This window comes from Equus caballus, chromosome 20 (genome assembly GCF_041296265.1).
Source record: "Equus caballus isolate H_3958 breed thoroughbred chromosome 20, TB-T2T, whole genome shotgun sequence".
NCBI lineage: Eukaryota > Metazoa > Chordata > Mammalia > Perissodactyla > Equidae > Equus > Equus caballus.
In genome coordinates, this window is record NC_091703.1 from 32,638,832 (window position 1) to 32,658,543 (window position 19,712).

General features: G+C 46.3%; 2 protein-coding genes and 1 long non-coding RNA gene across 5 annotated transcripts in view; 2 read left to right on the forward strand and 1 right to left on the reverse strand.

Annotated features, from left to right (window-relative positions):
- LOC102150905 (uncharacterized) overlaps positions 1-884 on the reverse strand; it is a 43,607-nt gene extending 42,723 nt beyond the window's left edge. Inside the window, exons 1-2 of the long non-coding RNA XR_002801989.2 lie at positions 835-884; positions 388-693 (exon numbers count right to left, since the gene is read on the reverse strand). This is a non-coding gene — a long non-coding RNA (uncharacterized lncRNA). The remainder of the gene's footprint in view (positions 1-387; positions 694-834) is intronic.
- Positions 500-13,691, forward strand: TRIM39 (tripartite motif containing 39). Of its 2 annotated transcripts, none has more exons than XM_023624195.2 (7): positions 500-608; positions 2,683-3,142; positions 4,152-4,247; positions 8,845-9,075; positions 10,251-10,273; positions 10,822-10,937; positions 11,659-13,691. In XM_023624195.2, the coding sequence occupies exons 2-7, from the start codon at positions 2,690-2,692 to the stop codon at positions 12,204-12,206; spliced, it is 1,467 nt and encodes a 488-aa protein (XP_023479963.1). In that variant the 5' UTR covers positions 500-608; positions 2,683-2,689; the 3' UTR covers positions 12,207-13,691. The 2 variants fall into 2 exon arrangements, with proteins under 2 accessions (XP_023479963.1, XP_005603729.2); XM_005603672.3 differs by having other exon boundaries at positions 549-1,310.
- Positions 13,692-14,721: 1,030 nt separating this feature from the next.
- Positions 14,722-16,497, forward strand: RPP21 (ribonuclease P/MRP subunit p21). 2 transcript variants are annotated; one of them, XM_003363792.5, is made up of 5 exons: positions 14,722-14,949; positions 15,024-15,124; positions 15,216-15,298; positions 16,092-16,217; positions 16,354-16,497. In XM_003363792.5, exons 1-5 carry the CDS (start codon positions 14,893-14,895, stop codon positions 16,449-16,451), a joined length of 465 nt encoding a protein of 154 aa, XP_003363840.1. In that variant the 5' UTR covers positions 14,722-14,892; the 3' UTR covers positions 16,452-16,497. The 2 variants fall into 2 exon arrangements, with proteins under 2 accessions (XP_003363840.1, XP_005603728.1); XM_005603671.4 differs by having other exon boundaries at positions 14,792-14,949; positions 16,092-16,224.
- The last annotated feature ends 3,215 nt before the right edge of the window (positions 16,498-19,712 follow it).

Here is a 19,712-nt window from a genome sequence, read left to right on the forward strand (position 1 = left end):
TAATCGGAAGTGACGTGCCAGCTGAGACCCGCAGGTCCGCCACGCAATTGGCCGCCGCCTCCACTAGCCACCTTCCCCCTGGACTGGCTGCATAGAGGATAAGTGTAGCTCAAAGTCCCCAACCCGCCCTGGCCCCGCCCCCGGCGGCTCCCAGCCCCACCCGGGCCCAGACGAGCCTGGCCAGCGCCCAGGCCCGCAGCCTGGACGGGACAGCCCCGCCGGCCCGGGAGTCCATCGGCGCCCTGCGGGCAATGGGCTTCAGCGCTCAACCACGCGCATGCGCGGTCCTCTTTCTCCGGAGGCTTCCTCGGGTCACCTGGACGACCGCATTTCAGCCACCTGCCCCTCCGGGTCCCTTCTCGCCCTTGACTCCTCCTGGGTTCTCACCTCCGGCCCCCGCCTTCTCCTTCCTCCACAGGCACCGCTAGGCCCTCCCGCGGCCACCCGGCGACACCCCGGCTTCCACTGACACGAGCCTCTCGGCGCGGCTTCCGCTTCCGGCGAGTATTGTGTGTCGCGCTGCGGGGCGGGGGCGGGGGGAGGAGGAAGGAGGGAGGCAGCGCTCCGGCGGCTCCGCGCCCCGCACTCCCGGACCCGAAGCCGGGAAGGTAGGTGCTGTCCCGCCGCCGCGCCCGGGCCCTGGGGCCTGCCCCCGCCGGCCGGCTCCGCACGCCGCGTCCCAGCGCCCCAAGACTGCGTCACCGGCCCCCCGCACGTAACCACTGCTGCCTCCGCCCGCCTCGGGCCCGGGCGGACGTTTTGCCGCCCCGGCGACGTCAGCGCGTCCGGCGTTGCTTGGCTACCCCGCCGTTCCCCCGTCCCGCTGCCGCTCGCCTCCCCGGGTGCAACTCTGACGCCGGCACCGCGGCTCTCGCCTGCGTCATAGCGGCGGGCATCCCACCTTCACGTCACACCTCCTCCTCACCTGGACACGCACCCCTCCCTCCCTGCCGACTACGACGTTTCCTCCCCCCTCCTCTCCAGTCCCCCTGCGCCAGATCTGGCGGGAGAAGATGGAGACCGGGGTGGGACCGAGTTGTGGACCACGCTCAGGAGAGGGTCGCAAAGTGGGACCCCGGACAGTGGTAGAAACAAAATGAGGACGTCCCTGAAGTTTGCCCTTCTACTGAGACACAAGGAATAGAGGGAAAGAAATGACCAACCCAGAGGCACCCGAGGCCTCACCATGGCTGTAGCTCCAAGCCCTCTCCATACTTCCCTAACCTTTTCCCCATTTCTTTTCCACATCACTTCTTTGCCAGTCTAGATCCATCCTGGTCCCTAACTGCATACAAATCAACTCACTCCAGGTGAGGAGGCCACCTAATTTCTAGAAGATTGGGGAAGGGACAGGGTCACTAGTCAAAGTCGGATTTCCATAGGTAGCGAAAAATCATCTGACTGAACTCTCCTGGTTGAGGGGAGAAATTCAGCTCCAAATAAGTTATCAGCTCCTACTCCAAATTAAACGCTTTTCAAGTGTGCCATCAATATACACAGGAATAATCATTGTTAACCCAACTCATTATATGGCCACTTCTCTCTCAGCACATAGACCTACTAAATTTCCTTCCTTCTTTTGGGTCCCTTGATGGGGGTGGAGGGGGAGGGTATGGAATAGAGAATCAGCTATTTCATTGATAAAAGAGGTGACATTTAAGGATAAAGTAGAGGACCAGCCTTCTGCTTTATAAATCTCTTTGATGCATTTCCAATTCTTTTGAGACTTCACTTCAGGGAGATTTTGTTACCTCTTTTCTTCCTCTTAATTCCCAACCACTCTAGAACCTATTGGAGCCACAGTATGTCCGAGGAATTAGTTATCAATATCTATTTCAAAAGACTCCATTCACTGCTGAATATTTAGAATAGACTCGTCAGCCCTCTTTTCAAGAAGTTATTGGCCTGGGCTCAGTAATATGCTCTGTAGTATAGTTGCCATGAATTTATCACTTTTCAGCAGTTGCAGATGTCCAAATGCACACAAATAGAAATGGGATGTCATGTGAATCATTTCATTCCAAGAAGAGGGCACAGTTCTTCTAGGCTAGTCTGATAAAAGGAAGAATTTCAAACTTTCCTGAAAAGAAGAGGTTGTTACCATTGCCTAACTCATGCCATTTATTACCCTTTGAAAGAGTAAGAGAACAGTGGCAGGGAATCAAGCTTAGGCTCCCATGGACTACTGCAATAAAGCTCTTTATAACATTAAACTTTGTATTTAAGAAATCTTAATTAATACTTTGACTTTTATGGCACTTTTTGCTTTCCCAAATTCCTTTGTCATCTATTGGAAAAATATGTTAAGCTAGGGCTACATTAGTCTAGAATTAGTGGTTCCAAGATACAGATGGTATGAGCCTGCATCAGGAGAAATACACTGGGTTGAAAGAAGCCTCTGTTTCTAACAAGAGGAAGCGGAGGTAAAAGACAGAAGAGAGTGGGGGTTGTGTGTCAGTTTGGTGAAGAGGGAAAAAAATTAGATTGATGGCTGGGAGTCACAAGTTTTGGAAATGAAGAAACAAAAGACAGGTTGAATTTAGTGGAAGAGAGGTGTAAAGTACCAAGATGGGGCTAAATCTGGAGTTGGGATTTAACAGGGGGGTAAATGTCAGATGAGGGATGCTAAAAAAAACCTCCAACTAATATTTTTCTTTTCTCTGCCTCTTTCCTATCCTCAAGTTAAATAATGGCAGAGACAAGTCTGTTAGAGGCCGGGGCCTCTGCAGCCTCCACAGCTGCAGCTCTGGAGAACTTACAGGTGGAGGCGAGTTGCTCCGTGTGCCTGGAGTATCTGAAGGAGCCTGTCATCATTGAGTGTGGGCACAACTTCTGCAAAGCTTGCATCACCCGCTGGTGGGAGGACCTAGAAAGGGACTTCCCTTGTCCTGTCTGTCGAAAGACATCTCGCTACCGCAGTCTCCGGCCTAATCGACAACTAGGCAGTATGGTGGAAATTGCTAAGCAGCTCCAGGCCGTCAAGCGGAAGATCCGGGATGAGAGCCTCTGCCCCCAGCACCATGAAGCCCTCAGCCTCTTCTGCTATGAGGACCAGGAGGCTGTATGTTTGATATGTGCAATTTCCCACACCCACCGGGCCCACACCGTCGTGCCACTGGACGATGCCACACAGGAGTATAAGGTGGGGAACAAGACACATGATGTTAACGTGGGGGAAGAGGGAGGAATGCAGAGGGTGGGAGACTCCCCGGGTAGAGGATCAGAAGCTCCTGAGGGCAAGACTGTATCTGGTCCTCACTCTGTAGACCCTCAGAGCTACATATGCAGGGAGCACATAGTACGTCTGGTCAGTTATCCCCAAGCATGAAGAAGAGCAGTGGTGTGGAGTACTCCAAAATTTCTCTCTGAGTTTTGTAACACAAAATTTGAGTATGTGGTCTTGGAATGTATTATATTTTTCATAAATGAATGAAACCACATCGAAAAAATCAAACTTGGGAAGAAGTGAGAAGTAGTCTGGTTTCTTCATTCTCTCCCCCTGCTCAGAACGCTGCTTGTTCTCCCATTGGTATTGGGAATAGGTGACATAACATTAGCCTGATCCCCACCAGACTAAGCTGAACCAATCTGTAGTTTGCGTCTTCCCCAATGGATAACGTGGCATCTGGTTTAACTTACTGCTGAGACACAAGGTAAATGCTTGAGTAATAGGAACTAGAGATTTTAATGTCTTAGCACTTTATCAAGTACTTTGCTTAATTATGTTAATAAAATCTTGGATACAGGATTTAAGGCAGTTTATAGTATAAGGAAGATTTTATTATGTTTGCCAGTGGTTAGAGTTGGATGGGAAGATGAGTTTGAAGAAGGATATGAGGGTACAGAAGGTCACTTTGACATGATAGGCAGTTACTTGAGTAAGAAAATGGATAGGGTTGGGGAAGGGCACAGAGTTGGTGACAGCTGGACAACTAGGAGATTCAGCGAGAGGAAAGTTTGGTGAGCACGGTGATGGGGACAAGCTGGTGGCAGGTGGAGGGACTTGTAGGAAGTTGACACCCCATATGACAGTCAAGGAAGAGTTGGGTCAAGAGGTGGTGAGATGCATAGGAAGCAAACAAATGATTTAAAACAAAGGTAGGTTCTGCCAGCCAACCCAAACGCCACCTCTCCTGCTTCCCACCCCTCAGGAAAAACTGCAGAAGTGCCTGGAGCCCCTGGAGCAGAAGCTGCAGGAGATCACCCGCTGCAAGTCCTCTGAGGAGAAGAAGCCTGGCGAGCTCAAGGTAAAAGGCAGGCAACCCCACTTGGCCTGCTCTGCAGGCAATTAACCAAACATTAACTTAACCACACATTATTTAATCTGCTAGTTCTGATTTGTTAGAAAACTGCTATTCTCTCAGAAATAATGGCATTTTATAGGCATGACTGTCATTCAATATTGTACTTAAATTACCTGCCATGAATTAAGCATTGAAGAGAAGGATGTAAGAGGTGAAGGACAGACAGAACATCTTACATCTGGCAAGCTGAGGGAGTTCATGCCCCTTGGTCCCGTTTTCTTTGTGAAGCAGGGAAGGAGGCTGTCTGCTGAGAGTAGAGTTTCTTAGAGGGATAGAGGAGAGGAGAATTTGGAAGGTTCACTGGGGAGGAAGGGAGAAGGAGCTGACCAAGAGCTCCCAGAAGAACTGCCAGTGACATCGGGACCACATTCTCTTAACTCAAGTACGCTATATGATGTTGGTTTATTCCTAGAATGTTCCCCTCCCCGTCTTCTGTCTGTAGGATCCTATCCATCCTTCAGGCAGGATGAAAGCCACTTCTATGCAGCCTTTCCTGACCCTTCAGAAATTAACTTTTTTCATTTTCATAAAATTTTGCATCTCCTTTGTAGCATAACCATATTTGTAGCATGGTATTTTGGTATCTGCCCTTATTTCTTCTATTGAACAGTGAACAAGTATTAATAGTCCTATGCATTAATTCATTGGGTGTCCATGACATTCCAACCTTACAGGGTTATATTAGGTCTTAGGGTTCTGCCTAGGTTGCAGTTCTAAGAGTTCAGGCCACAGGTGGCACAAGTAGGACAAAGAGAAGCTACAAGACAAAGGGAAGGGAGTCCTGGAAGTCATCTTTGGCAAAGGTGAACTTAGATACCCCGTAAGGTAGGTATTATTACCCCCAGTTTACACAAGAGGAAACAGAACTTGGATAAGTGTCTAGTCCAAGATCATACAGCCAGTATGTGGCAAAACCAGGGATTCTAGTTCTGCATGAAACAATAAATATTTATTAAGCTTCCAGTATAGGTCAAACCCTGTATTTGACATTGGGGAATGATGATGAGCAAAAGCACAGACCCTTCCTCCTTGAGCTTACAGTCAAGTATGGAAAATAGAAAATGACATGGCACAGAAAGCACAGTTGCAAATTCATAAGAAGACAGCGTAGAAATTTGACGACATTAAAGGCTTCTAGAAGAAATAATGAGTTTTTGGAGTTGAGATTTAGGGATCACCAGAAATTAAACACAGGTTTTAAAATAGTAGAAACAATAACTTTTAACAATGACAATATTTCAAAAGAAAGCAAGTATTATTAACTTAGTCCTTTATACATTTTAACGAAGCAAGCATTTGAATTTTATAAAATTTGAACTAATTTTGATTGCAAAGGTGAGCTTTAAAAAAAAAGTTCTTCATTCTTTTGGAGGGCCCCTGAAAAACTTAAAATGTGTGAGAAACGAAGCTTACTCCCAGCCATTAACTTTCCTTTTCCCATTGATCAGCTTCTTAATGGTAAAGGATGGAGAGGGGTCTAAAAATTTTTGAAACCTTCTAAATTCTGGAACAGAACTGTGCTGTTTTTAAAAAATGTAAGTTATCATTTCAGTGGTCTCTGAAACTGCCAACATTCCTTTTGTGACCATTTGAATTCTCCTTCCCTCTCCCTCATCCCCACCTCCAGAATCAGACCCAGTGCCCTTTCTAGAAATAAATAATTTGTAATTAACCATACTGAAATGAAAATTATAGATAAGATAACCTATCTACATAATTTTTTAAAAAGACTAACATGCCCAAATATAGGATATATAATACAACATAAAGAAAAGTAATTTATAATAAAATCTTGTGTGGCTACCTTGAAAGACACTACAATGTAGTTTTATCCTTGCACCTATATGTGACCTCAACAATGCAAAAAATAAAAATTCAGACTGATGCAATTGGTAGTAATGTTGACTCAAATACAACCAGCTTAGCTCTTGGCAACATAATTTCTCAAAATGATAAGTAACTTTTGGTAAAGTTCTAAGAAAAACAAAGTACAGTCTTAATGAGTTTTATTCAGCCGTTCCTGAAGAACCAAGGTATATTAAAAGCATATAAGAATTGCTCTGTATTTATATATAAAATGGCCTTCAAGTCCAGGCCCACATTTTTGAATATCCAGCAGAATATGAGAAAATGGTGCAGGCCAATTCATCTTGCTGGGTTATCTCATACATTGGAGGATTGCTAGCCTAGCATCCTTGCCAGGAGCACCCCCAATCATAGCAAACAAAAAAATACCCCCCATTTCCAAAATACCCCTAGAAGGAGGTAACACCCTCATTAAGAACCACTGCCCATGGCCCCGTGGCCAAGTGGTTAAATTCACGCACTCTACTTCGGGAGCCTGGGGTTTCACCGGTTCAGATCCTGGGTGTGGACGTGACACCACTCGTCAAGCCATGCTGAGGCGGCGTCCCACATAGCATGAGTAGACTGTACAACTATGTACTGGGGGCCTTCAAGGAGAAGAAAAAGAAAAGCAAAAGAGGAATATGGGCAACAGATGTTAGCTCAGGTGCCAATCTTAAATATATATATATTTATATAATATATACATATTTATTTATTTATATTTATATAATATATATATTTATATATATAATTTTTTAAAAAAAGAACCACTGCCCCACTTATATAGAGTGAAAAAAAGGAAAGGGATTATGGGATTATACAAGGGATAGCCCTTTTGCTTCCTATTTACCAGTTATGAATCCTAAATTCTACCCATACATCACTCCTAAGCACACACACAGAGGGAAAAAGGCTGTGTTTTACTTAAGGATAATTGTTGTGAGAATATGTTTTGTTGAGTGTGTGCCTGAGAAGGCAGCAGTGGAATGGGAAGCAGCAAGTGGCTCTGGAACTGGAGCTAGTCAGGCTCTGCTGAGAACTAGCCTGGAAACCAGAAACCCCAGGCTTGTAAGGCCCACCCTGGCTTTGCAGCCCCACTCTCTCTTCGCCCTCAGCCCTGCCTTTCAGTCCATATCCACTTCCTCTTTCCAGAGTCCCAGTGTCTGCTTCTCACTTGCTTCCCTGTTGGGTTGATTTCTCCCCATCAGTCACATGACGCTTAGAGAATCCTTCTTGAGGGAGATCACTTCTTGTTGCAGTGGAGGTACAGAAGGGAGGATGTACTTGCTGATAACCCTCAGAAAGGGTTATGGCTGGTATTTGAGTCCTATATTATCAAATTTCAGGAATGTTAGGGGTTTAAGTCTATGTGCTGCCTGAAAGAAAGGATGTTTCAAATTTCAAACAACTACGGTAGTCCCCTCTTATCCACGGGGGATACATTCCAAGACCCCCAGTGGATGCCTGAATCCGAGGATGCTACTGAACCTTACATATCCTATGCATACGTATTTGAGGCGCAACAGCAAAACTAACACATACTTCTTTTTTCTTCTCCACAATTTCACAGATAGAAGATTCATTCTTACCATAGATCTTAGCAACCTCAGCATACAATTTTTTTTCTTCCCTTTTTAACTTGAGAATGTTTACCTTTTCACCTAAAGGGAGCATTTTGTGACTTCTCTTTGGCATATCCAAATTGCCAGCATCACTACCCTTGAGCTTTGGGGCCATTACTAAGTAAAATAAGGCTTACTTGAACACAAGTACTGCAATACTGTGACAGTCTATCTGATAACCAAGAGGGCTACTAAGTGACTAACAGGCGGTAGCGTATATACACGAGACGAAGGGATGCTTCAATTGCCGGTGGGATGGAGCAGGACAGCTCAGCTAAAGATTTCATCACACTACTCAGAATGGTGCGAAATTTAAAACTTGTAAATTGTTTGTTTCTGGAATTTTCCTTTTAATATTTTCAGACCACAGTTGACCTCAGGTAACTGAAACCACAGAAAGTGAAACCACAGATAAGGGGGGGCTAATGTAAGTTACTAATAAACTTCTAGAACCTGTTCCTGGGCTGGGAACTGTCAGTTCTCTGAAGTAACTTGAAACTATTTAACAGGTTCAGCCCTGAAATCTACATATATATTTTGTAACAAACCATTGCTAAACACTTACTGATTCTGATACTTTTCTAGTTGGTTCTCTGGTTTTTATCAGGTAGATATCCTGCAATATACAAATGATGACAATGTTATCTCTAACTTTCCAGTATTTGTACTTTCCTTTTCTTGATACATTACCTTGAACTTTAGAGTTGGGAGTAGCAGAGATATCTCTGTTATGTATAGTAGTAGATGTCTTAATATTATTGAGTTTTTATGTCTTGAATTTTTTTACTAAAACATAAAAGTACAGCTTTTTTAGAAGTTAATATAATTAAAGAAAATAAAAATATTTTAAACATTGATTTTTTTTTTTTATCCTCCCAATGGTCTTCACTTCACTTCACTTGGGAGCTATTCTTACAGAAGGAAATTCCGGTGGAGGGAAACATGAGTGTCCTTTTAAACTATTTCCAATGACACTGAAAGTCTGTGTTAATTCAAACACATGGAGGGTGGGGAAAGGCACCCTACGGCCACTGGCCCCACTCAACATAACACCCTCCCTCTTTTCTCAGAGACTAGTAGAGAGTCGCCGACAGCAGATCTTAAAGGAATTTGAAGAGCTTCATAGGAGGCTGGATGAAGAGCAGCAGATGTTGCTTTCACGGCTGGAGGAGGAGGAACAGGACATTCTCCAGCGCCTCCGAGAAAACGCTGCTCACCTTGGAGACAAGCGCCGGGACCTGGCCCACTTGGCTGCTGAGGTGGAGGGCAAGTGCTTACAGTCGGGCTTCGAGATGCTTAAGGTTCGGCCTTTGCTCCTGCATAGCCCCTCAGGTGCAGCGCAGTATAGCTTTGCACAGGCCATTCTGTCAGCCCAGGATGCTCACTCTTCTGCTCTGCTTCTCTAACTCCAATTCTTTCTTCCAGACATACTCAAAGGATCTTTCTCTATAGAAAGGCTTCTCTGATTCCTCCCATCCCCTTCTTATCATTTCTTTGTTCTTATGTCTTGTCAACAATTATGTGCTTAATTTGTAACTAAGTAAAAATTCAGTCTTTTGAAAGAAGGGACGTCAAGTCTGAATTAGTGAAAAACTATTCATTAGGAATTGTGTAAATGCAGTTACCGTTACTTTTCAGTCCTAGAACTTGATTTATTAATGCTAGAAAAGAATAGAAACATAGTTTGAAGGACACTTGAAATTATGTATAAAATAATATATTACTTTCGATATGTAAATGGTGCCTCTAACATGTTTGAACTAATCTGTTCTCTTAAGCAGATGAATGGTGTTAGCAAGGCTGTAGGAAACTTTTATCTTAGCGATCAGATTACCAGCATTTGAATCAGTGAGGCTTCATTGTACATTTATCTGCATGTTATGTATTGCTTGGTATTTATTCTTATGTCCTTTCATGTATGTGTGTTCCGCCTTCCACATTAAACTGGGAAATCCTTGGAGGGCAGAGATTTGTCTTCTTTGTTTTCTGGACCCCAAGTATTCACAAATCAGGATTGGCACACGGTTATTAACGTTTATTAACCAATACCAGACGGGGGATACCAAACCACCACAGGAAAGTATGAATCGTTCCTATGCCACCAGTCTGGAACTATCTCTACTGATCCTCAAGGAGACAGGTGTGTGGTTGGTACTTGGGGGACAGAGTAAAGAGCAGACACAATCCCTGTCCCTTGCATTGAGCTCCCAGTGTCCTTGAGGAGCCAAGATAAACACACAAGAAACCATTTGGAAGTAATATAAATTACCAAGCTTCATGATGACCAGAAGTTGAAAGTGGGAATTATGTTGTGAGAGATGTACTCAGATCCCTCTAGAGTCCCCTTGCATTGTGACCCTCAGTTTGCCCTATCCTATTTTATAGATCTAGAACTTTTGGGAGGAGGGGGAACCTTTTGCCTTTAGGACCCTTGAATACCGGGACCAATATTGCTTTCTTTTCTCCTTCCCTCTAGGATGTCAAAAGTACCCTGGAAAAGTAAGTGATTCTTGCATCTCTTTGAGTGAGTTAGGTCTTGGCTGGGAACTAGGGGTACAATAAGGAGTTGGAGGAGTAAGGATGGAAAAGTCATGTAATGTCTGGGTAGGAGAAGGTTCATTGCATCCATCAAGCCAGTAAGAGAGCAAATCATCAGGAGTCATAGGCCCTTACCTTTTCCTCTTTGAGCATTAGGACTTCCTTGGTGAGGAAGATACCAAGATAACATAGAACCACATTCTGCCTGTGCCTGTGGGTGGAACTGTGCCCAAACGAGATGTAAGAAGGGAGGGGTTGGGAGAGTAGGGGAGGGTGATTATTTGCATGAACTATAACAGTATCGCCAGAATCTTTTGAGACTCATTCTTAAGATAAGGGTCTTATCTTAAGACCCTTAGCAAAAGAAAGCAGCAAGCAAGTACTTATCTTCAGGGAGAAGGGAGAAAGTGGGAGGATGGAAAATTTTAGTGTCTCCCACATCTGAACACACTCGGCTGCAGCTTCCCCTGACCCTGCCCTCTCTTCCCCTATCTCCCTATCCCTCTTAGATGTGAGAAGGTGAAGACCATGGAAGTGACTTCAGTATCCATAGAGCTGGAAAAGAACTTCAGCAATTTCCCCCGACAGTACTTTGCCCTAAGGAAAATCCTTAAACAGCTAATTGGTGAGTTGTTCCCAAAAGGAAAGTAGCAGGGAGAAGGAAGTCCTTAGGTCCTGCTTTATCTGGGCTTCAGTTATCCCATCTGTCACTTTTCATGCCCATACCCGCACCTACCCCTTTACCTGGCTTTTGGTCTCTGGGTCGCAGAACTCAAAGGGAGCAGCCTTAGATGTCGTCTACTCTTAGTCCCACAGTTGTGTCTGAATAGGGACCCAGAAAGGTTAAATAATTTGCCTAAACTCGTCCCCTCTTGAGAGTGAAAGGGAGTGTCATTAATATTTACTCATGGAAAATAGTCCTAAACCAGGACTGTTCCAGGAAAACAGGCACATGGTCACCCCATCCCTAGACCATAACGCTGTCTTGTCCTTCTTAACATTCTCCATTCTTTCTGGCCCTGGACTGTGCCTTGCACTTCTCCACACAGTGAGATAGATGATGATGTCAGAGGGGGATGGAGAGAGAACCAGGCGGGAGCCTAACCCACCAGCCCTTGCAGAGTCAAGCCATCAGCATCTGTTTATTTTAGGGCCAGGGTGAGAAGTGAAGCCGTTGTTCCCTCCCCTCCCTTAGATGACACCATGGATTGAGAAAGTTAACCAAACCACGGTGTTCTGGGACCTTTAAGGGAATAGGCTCTGTAACGGCGGGCTGGGAGAGTGAGGCAGGGGCGTTTAGCTATTCCCGTCCTCATCTAGCTCCCCACTCTGGCTTCTCCCGCCAGCGGATGTGACCCTGGACCCTGAGACTGCTCATCCTAACCTCGTCCTCTCAGAAGATCGTAAGAGCGTCAAGTTCGTGGAGACAAGACTCCGGGATCTCCCTGACACACCTCGGCGTTTCACCTTCTACCCTTGCGTCCTGGCTACTGAGGGTTTCACCTCAGGTCGACACTACTGGGAGGTGGAGGTGGGCGACAAGACCCACTGGGCAGTGGGTGTGTGCCGGGACTCCGTGAGCCGCAAGGGCGAGCTGACTCCACTCCCTGAGACTGGCTACTGGCGGGTGCGGCTATGGAATGGGGACAAATATGCAGCCACCACCACGCCTTTTACCCCTTTGCACATCAAGGTGAAACCCAAGCGGGTGGGCATATTCCTAGACTATGAGGCCGGCACACTGTCTTTCTACAACGTCACAGACCGCTCTCATATCTACACCTTCACTGATACTTTTACTGAGAAACTCTGGCCCCTCTTCTACCCAGGCATCCGGGCTGGTCGGAAGAATGCTGCACCACTTACCATCAGGCCCCCAACAGATTGGGAGTGACAGGTAGGGACGTGGGAATAACTGGGGTGAGGCAGGGTCAAGAGCTATGGGCCTTCCTTCCTGTGACCTGGTGGAATGTCTTCGTGTCTGCCTGGTTCCGGTCCTGAACCGTCTGGGAGAAACACCTTGGTTTCTGGAATGGTTTATATGGAGGAGTAGGTGGGACTGGGCTGGAATGAGAGCACAGCTGTGTCTCCCTCCTAACTGTCAGGGTGGGGAGCTGGTTCCCAGGGGATTGTCTCCTCTGAAGTCCATCAGGTTTCCTATTGCACAAAGATGGGTTGGGAAGGAAGGAGAGACTTTTCCAGAAACAAAAATTCTGTGAGAGGTCTGACTTGCTCAAACCGAAGGAGGAAACAGAAACTCCTGTACATCCTTTTAGGGGGTTCTTTGACCCAGAATAGTCTTATTTCTTGTGGAAGATCACAGGGGTCTGTGTACCTCTAGACTGAAATAAAGATGAATAACAGTTGCTCTTATGGGTCTAGAAGTTAAGGAGTTTTTTTGAGGGCAGAGATTGAGCATCAAGAAGGTTAGAAAAAAGGTCAGGGAAGGGGGCTAAAGGAACAGATTCCTAGAGACTAATGAAAAGGAGAGGGGTTTCTTTGGTCTTCTATTCCCAGAGTAGGGTTGCCATTATGAGTAGGATTGCCAGAGGTAGGAATGTGGGGAGGAGAGGATGAGAAGAAAGAAGAGGAGAACCCAGGTCCCTGCCTCAGCCTTCAGCAGAGCTGGCTTATTGCCTGCCTCCTTATAGTTGATTTTCTCCAAGAAGTCAGTCACCTTGTTCCTCCTCAGAAGCAAGGTGCCACAGATTCTGCAAGACACGTCTACCCTTTCACCGCTTTCCCAAGGGAACTTGGAAAGTAGAGAGTCAGGTATTAGAGGAAAGAGAGAAGTATTTCTGTCCAAAGCCCTGGCCTTAAAGAATGTTACCAGGTAGCTACTCCCCAAATGTCAGCCTTGCTAGCTGGCTGAGGGGTCCAAGCCAGAAAGGGAGAAAGGAAATGGAGTCTTCCTCACCCTGAGGACAGGGTAGAAGAGCGTGGTCTGTAGGGAAGGGCCAGATAGGCGTCTTCCTTTTGCCTGTGTGCATCTGGCCTGGAACTAGTGTTCACAAGAGCCAGTCTTTTGCTTGTTTGTTGCCATCCTTCACCGTTTACCATTTCCCCTATCGGAGAATGTAAATCATTTTAATGTTAGGCCAAAATAAACAACCTGTAGGGTACATATGTTGTCCAAAAAGGTAAAGCGATGCATGCCAAACCAACCTAAAATGACTGGGATTATCTGCTACTTGGATAATCGGGTTCACAGAAGATTGGGACAAGAAACTGCAGTTTATTGAGGGCATTTCAGTTCCTCCTACCACCTCAACAGGACTTTGTCCAGACTCTCCTCTTACCTTTGTGCCTTGACTGTGGTTCTTTGTGGCAAGATTTTGGTTGGTAAACATAATATGGAACAAAGGATCCACTGAAGTGATCTCTGTGTTGTGTGGTCATTGACGATAGTCTTGTGTTACTACGTCAGAATCATTGGGGGTTAAATGCATGTTCCTGCGGCTCACCCTCAGTGATTGGTCAGGGTCTGGGGTGGGCCTGGGCATCTACATTTTAAACATACTCTCCTCTCATTTGAGTCTGGGGACCCTTGTGAAACTCATTCCAGAGGAGGTTTCAGCCATTTCCTCCAAGCTGGAGGTCTGGTTCCTCACCCAGGATTTTTTTCCAGGGGTTTTGAGGTGGGGGAGAGGCCTCATCCTCTCCTGACTTAGGTTGCCCTCTCCCTGTCAAGAGTTCATTCCTGTTCTGTCCCTCCAGCTTGCATCCCTCTACTTCTGACCTCAGGAACTGGTGGTCATTAACTATGAGGCAGAGATAAATACAAGATGCCAAACAGAACAAGTGGGAGACAGAAACAGGTCATAGGGAGGGGTGTGAAGTACATGTCTGTGTTGGGGTTGGCGTGTAGTTTCAGGGGCAGGTGATGCCTTCAACAGGTCTCTGTGTGTCAGTACCTGAGACTAGGAGTTAGTGAGGATCACCTACTGTGTGTCCAGCATCGCATAACAGGGAGTGTGTTTCTTTGGTGAGTGGAAAAGAATGGAAGTAAGCTGTGCTTTCTGAGGGCCAGGAGCCCTCTTCCCTTGCTCCACCATCCTCATGATGCCTTGTAATTTCACTCCCACTGGCACCAGTGCTTTTTTTAATGTATAACCTCTGTTCCTTTGGTGTGTAGATCTTCCAGGCATCCGCCCTTGGCTTCAGGAGAGTAGGGCAGAAGGTCTAGCTGGACATAAATTGCACGTGACCAACTCCCCAACCTATCTGTGTAAAGAGACCAGTCTTCTGTCCAGAAAATGCTTAGCAGTTTAATATCCTCTCCCGTTCCACTAGCCTCTCCACTCTCTACCTAGTGTAATTGATCATACACCTGAAGAAGACTAGAAGAAAGCCAAAACGTAAAGGGACCCCGGGTTTGGATTGCGAGGGGATGCGTTTACAAATAGGTCTGTGAGGCCGCAGGGTGGCGCCAGAGTAAGAACCTCAAGGGACGTGCGCGAGGGAGCGCTTCGCGGGACCAGGAACTACGCTTCCCGGGAGCCCTTGCGCGGACACCGGGCGGGGTTCTCCGAGAGGCGGGACCTGCGGACAGTAGCGTGTGGGGCGCTCAAGCGACGCGGATGGCGGGGCCCGTGAAGGACCGGGAGGCCTTCCAGAGGCTCAGCTTCCTGTACCAGGTGAGTCCGCGTCGGGACCGCACCGGGAGGTGCCGGGTGCGGCCGGGCCCCGAGTGACCGCTCGCCTCCCCCAGGCCGCCCACTGCGTCCTTGCGCAGGACCCCGAGAACCAGGCGCTGGCGACGTTTTACTGCCACACGGAGAGGACCATCGCGAAGCGGCTCGTCTTGCGGCGGTGAGACGGAGCGGAGCCTGGCGGTGGGCGGGACGGGGAAGAATGGGAGAGGCAACGCCGGAGCCCAATCCCCATGCCCCTCCGCCCACAGGGACCCCTCGGTGAAGAGGACCCTCTGTCGTGGCTGCTCTTCCCTCCTCATCCCGGGTCTGACCTGCACGCAGCGCCAGAGACGTGAGTGTTCCTGGGGCAAGCGACCCCTTCCTCCATTTGGAAGGGTGTAGAGCGTGGGATTTGCAGGAGCAGGCTTTTTCCAGCTCGGGGTTAAGTTGCTAATTGCACGTGGACAAACTAAGGTTTGGCCTTGGCTTTTATACTCTATCTGGGCAACAGAGAAATGATGTGGCCGTAAGAGGCAATCCCACCCGTGCATAATAATAGATATTATTTGGCGTCGTGGAAGACATGATTCCTATCATCATTCATTCATTCAACAAATATATAATTTTCTAAAATGTGCCAAGTATTGTGCTAGATTTATTATTCTCATTGCATTTCTAGTCTTCTGGGACAGACTAAGATAGAAACAGTTAAAATAGTGTAGAAAAGTGCTTTAACTGGGAGAGTGGGGTGCTAAATTACTTATGCCAGGGGTGATGAGGTTAAGCAAAGGGAGTGGAAAATGGGAATTCTAGGCATTTGTGAGGACTCTGAGACAAGAGAGCTTGTGGTGCTGCCCAGGAAATGAGAGTTCAGGAGGCTGGAGTTTGCGGTACGCAAGAGAAGAGGTTGGAGAAGGAAACAGGGCACATCTTGAAGAGTCTTGTTAAGGAGTTTAGGCTTTATCATAAAGAATACCAAGAAATTGATAGAGTTTATGCAGGGGCCTGACACCATCAAATTTGCATTCCAAGTGGGGAGGGGGTGGAATTCCTACTGGAAAACAGTGGAGGCAAAACCAGGTACAGGAGACCTTTTCCTGTCCTAAACGTGGACACTCTCTTCCTTTTTCCCACTTTCACCCCAGGCTGCAGGGGACAGCGCTGGACAGTTCAGACCTGCCTAACATGCCGGCGCAGCCAACGGTTCCTCAACAATCCTGGGCATCTGCTCTGGGGAGACCGGCCTGAGGCCCAGCTGGGGAGCCAGGCAGGTGAGCAGCGGTAGAGAAAATGGGGGATAGGGACAATGGGGAATGTCCCAGTGTGTCCCAAAGAAGACACATAGGTGAGCTCTGGGTTGGTGAGAGGTGCTAAAGTCTTAGAACGCTCTTCTGCTCGTCTACACAGATCCCAAACCACCACAGCCCATGCCGAACACAGCCCACCCCATTCCAGCCCACCTTCCTGAGGAGAAAGTGCAGCCTCCGAGCTCCAGTCACCAGTGACAGATTCACCCTATCCTCCAAATAAATAAAGTTTAATTTTGTTTCACTTCGTGTGATTATGTTTTGTGAGTATTTCAGCTCTTAATTCATTTTCCTCTGTTGCTCTATTTCTCTGTCACTGGCTAACCTCTCCTTTGTCCTTACCATCCTCGTAGTCCTACCATTTAGGGAGATCCTGATTTCCATAGACCACTTGGTCCCACTCAGCTGCTCCCATTTCCAGGATCCTGACCCCAGTGCACCTTCGTCTCTTCTTCCTCAGTGCAATGCCTCATTTGGAACTCAGGCTCCCAGGTTGTCTGCAAGGGCCTGAGCCATCTTAAGGCATTCCATATTTAGGGAGCTCTGACTGTTGACTAAAGGGCTGGACAGACTGCTGATGCCACTGATGCTATTTTTTAAAAAGTTTGGGTGGAAGGAGCTTCAGATCCTCCAAGCCCACTCAGAGTTGGTCTTTTCCAAACCTCTAGATTTTTCTTCTGTAAAATTCTAATAAGGGAAATTGTACAAACCTGAACTAACCAAGTCAAAGGTGCTAATAAAAGGACACTGGCAGATATCACACAAGTATGCTCTGTAGGGAAACCTTCAAGGTTTTCTTGAGAATCAGTGAACAACAAAAATTGTTTTGTTTGACATCCCTAGAGAACTACTCAAGGACAGAATTTCAGACTGACCTCTTTCCTAGGTGCCAGCCAGTCCTTCTACCCTAAAAGCATCCAAACTAAATTCACTATTCCGAGGACGTAGTTTTCTTTCCTCCCCTTCTCTTATGAATCCTGTGTTGCACTTACTTATTGCTGCATAAAAATCGTTCCATAACGTTGTGGCTTAAAACAACAATGATTTCTTATTTCCCCTGATTTTGTAGGCTGGGCTGTCGGAGTGCTTGGCTGGGTGGTTCTGTTCCATATGCATCAGCTGGAGTCCTTCAGCTGCATTCAGCTGGTGGCTGGTCCCTGGTCTGGAAGACCCAAGAAGCTTCATTTGCATGTCTGGTACCTCATTGCTTCTCCATGTGGCCTTGCTATGTAGCTGGCTTTGACGTCATCACAGAATGGCTGTCTCGGGGTGGTTGGACTTCTTACATGGCTCCTGGCTTCCACAGAGAGCATTCCAAGGGAACAAGCTCCAAGGTGCAAGTTCTTATCTAGCCTCTGTTCTTGTCACACTTGCTAATGTCCCCGTGACCAAAGCAAGTCATATGACCAAGCCCAGATTCAATGTGGAAAGGGCTACATCAGGGTGTGAATACTGGGAGGGTCGTTGGTTGCCTGGGGACCACCAATGTAGCAATCTACAGCATCCTTGTTTTGCCTTCACCCCTGACTCAGTCTTTCCACTGATTACTTCGCACGTCAGTATTCTCACGGAAAATACTAAACAATGTGCACATAACTAAATGTTTCTGAGTTCTTTGTCAGTTTATTTCTGTAGATAGTGCCTACCTGGGTCAACTGTAGCAGCCAACAGAAATATGTACTCTTGGGGCCGGCCCAGGGGCTCAGCGGTTAAGTGTGCACATTGGACTTCGGTGGCCCGAGGTTCACTGGTTCGGATCCCAGGTGCGGACATGGCACTACTTGGCAAGCCATGCTGTGCAGGTGTCCCACATATAAAGTGGAGGAAGATGGGCATAGATGTTAGCTCAGGGCCAGTCTTCCTCAGCAAAAAGAAGAGGATTGGCAGCAGATGTTAGCTCAGGGCTAATCTTCCTCAAAAAAAAAAGAAAACAAAAGAAAAAAAGAATACATACCGTGAAAGTGGACCCTTTGTGTCCTCACTCTCCTTCCTTGGTTCCCCCCATGAGTCTCATTTCTGAGCTCCTTGGTTCTTACACACTAAATCTGATTTTTGGCCAAGTTTGTTTGGAGTGTGATTATGATTGCACATGACTGTCCACATCCACAGTGGGATTCCTTTAACTGGAGATCAGAGCCCTCTTCCTCCTTCCAAAACCGTCCTTTTTCATATTTACTTACTGTGACATGGTAATTGTCAACATATTCAAAAATGGATTTCCTATATCAGAGGAAATCAAATCCTAGTGTGTAATAGTCAGCTTTCTTTAATGTTTATAAATGATTTGCTAATTCAAAATTTGTGCCTTTTTAGGACCCTTGAAATAAAATTAATAGAGGAGAGAGACCAAACAGGTCATTCCTACTGAATAAAGAAAATGAGGTCTTCCAAAAGCAATAGAAATCAAGACTTAATCATTTCTGAATCTTATCATTCCTAGACGTTAGGTTTAGCATTTTTTAAACTGGTAAAAATGAGTATCATTGTCACGAGGAGAAAGAAGGATTGAGAGACTGTCCTCAATTCAGAAGGAAATTTGAAAATTACTTAGATTCTCAACAAAGAGAATAATAAAAAATAATTCTAGCTTTATCTATGTCACATAGTTACTGTAACTATCAAATGAGATAATACATATGGGGGTACCTTGAAAATTGGGTATTATAGGGCATTTTAATAGAGTGTAAGTAGTAATCAAAATTATGCTTTGGGAATAATAATAAGTATCAAAACATATTAGAAAAGACATTTCGTGGACATCAAGGAACCTGAGTTATTGTCACCACAATATGTATTAGTAAAATGAGACAGTTTGACTATGTTCTTTTCCTAAAGTTTCTTCCAACTGGAAACTAACAAATGAAGTTATCCAATTTTTCCAGTAGATGTTAAAAAGCCGGGTTTCTTTCAGACTTTTTCATGCATTCATTCAATAGATATTTTCTGAGGGCCTCCTCTGTGGCAGGACATTCCTCAGGACTTAGGATATACATCAGTGAACAAGAGTTAGGGGTAAGACAAGCAAAAAGTAATGTTTGACAATAAATTATATATCATAAAAGGATGTGTGCAATACAAGAAGTCAGGAGGGTAAGGAAGCTGTGGGGTACAGGGTCCAGTTTTAATTAGAGCAGCCTAGGGAAGCAGCCCTGAGAAGGTGACCACAGCAGACTCTGCAGATGCTTCTTCCGTTCTCAGACAACCCCAGAGAAGGTCACTTCCTGCACATACTTCCCATACATGACAAGAACTTCTGTCTCTCTACCCAAGGGTATTATGTGGAAGCAGGAGCCATGCAGGGTAAGCCAAAACTGCCAGGGAGTGATGCCCCCGGGAGCAACCCCAAACAGTGAGGGATGAGAGTTGGTGGATAAATATTCTACATAGCGTCTCAGGGTCTCCAGCAGGTGGCTTGAGCCCTGGTGGCATCAGTGCTTAGATGTGCCCTTCATACACTTT

Bases quoted from the DNA above. Each gene is read 5' to 3' on its own strand.
- TRIM39 (XM_023624195.2), top strand. From the start codon at position 2,690: ATGGCAGAGACAAGTCTGTTAGAGGCCGGGGCCTCTGCAGCCTCCACA. The intron at 9,076-10,250 runs GTTCGGCCTTTG...CCTTCCCTCTAG, and splicing joins CGGGCTTCGAGATGCTTAAG to GATGTCAAAAGTACCCTGGA. The intron at 10,274-10,821 runs GTAAGTGATTCT...TATCCCTCTTAG, and splicing joins GTCAAAAGTACCCTGGAAAA to ATGTGAGAAGGTGAAGACCA.
- RPP21 (XM_003363792.5), top strand. From the start codon at position 14,893: ATGGCGGGGCCCGTGAAGGACCGGGAGGCCTTCCAGAGGCTCAGCTTC. The intron at 14,950-15,023 runs GTGAGTCCGCGT...CGCCTCCCCCAG, and splicing joins GGCTCAGCTTCCTGTACCAG to GCCGCCCACTGCGTCCTTGC. The intron at 15,299-16,091 runs GTGAGTGTTCCT...CTTTCACCCCAG, and splicing joins CTGCACGCAGCGCCAGAGAC to GCTGCAGGGGACAGCGCTGG.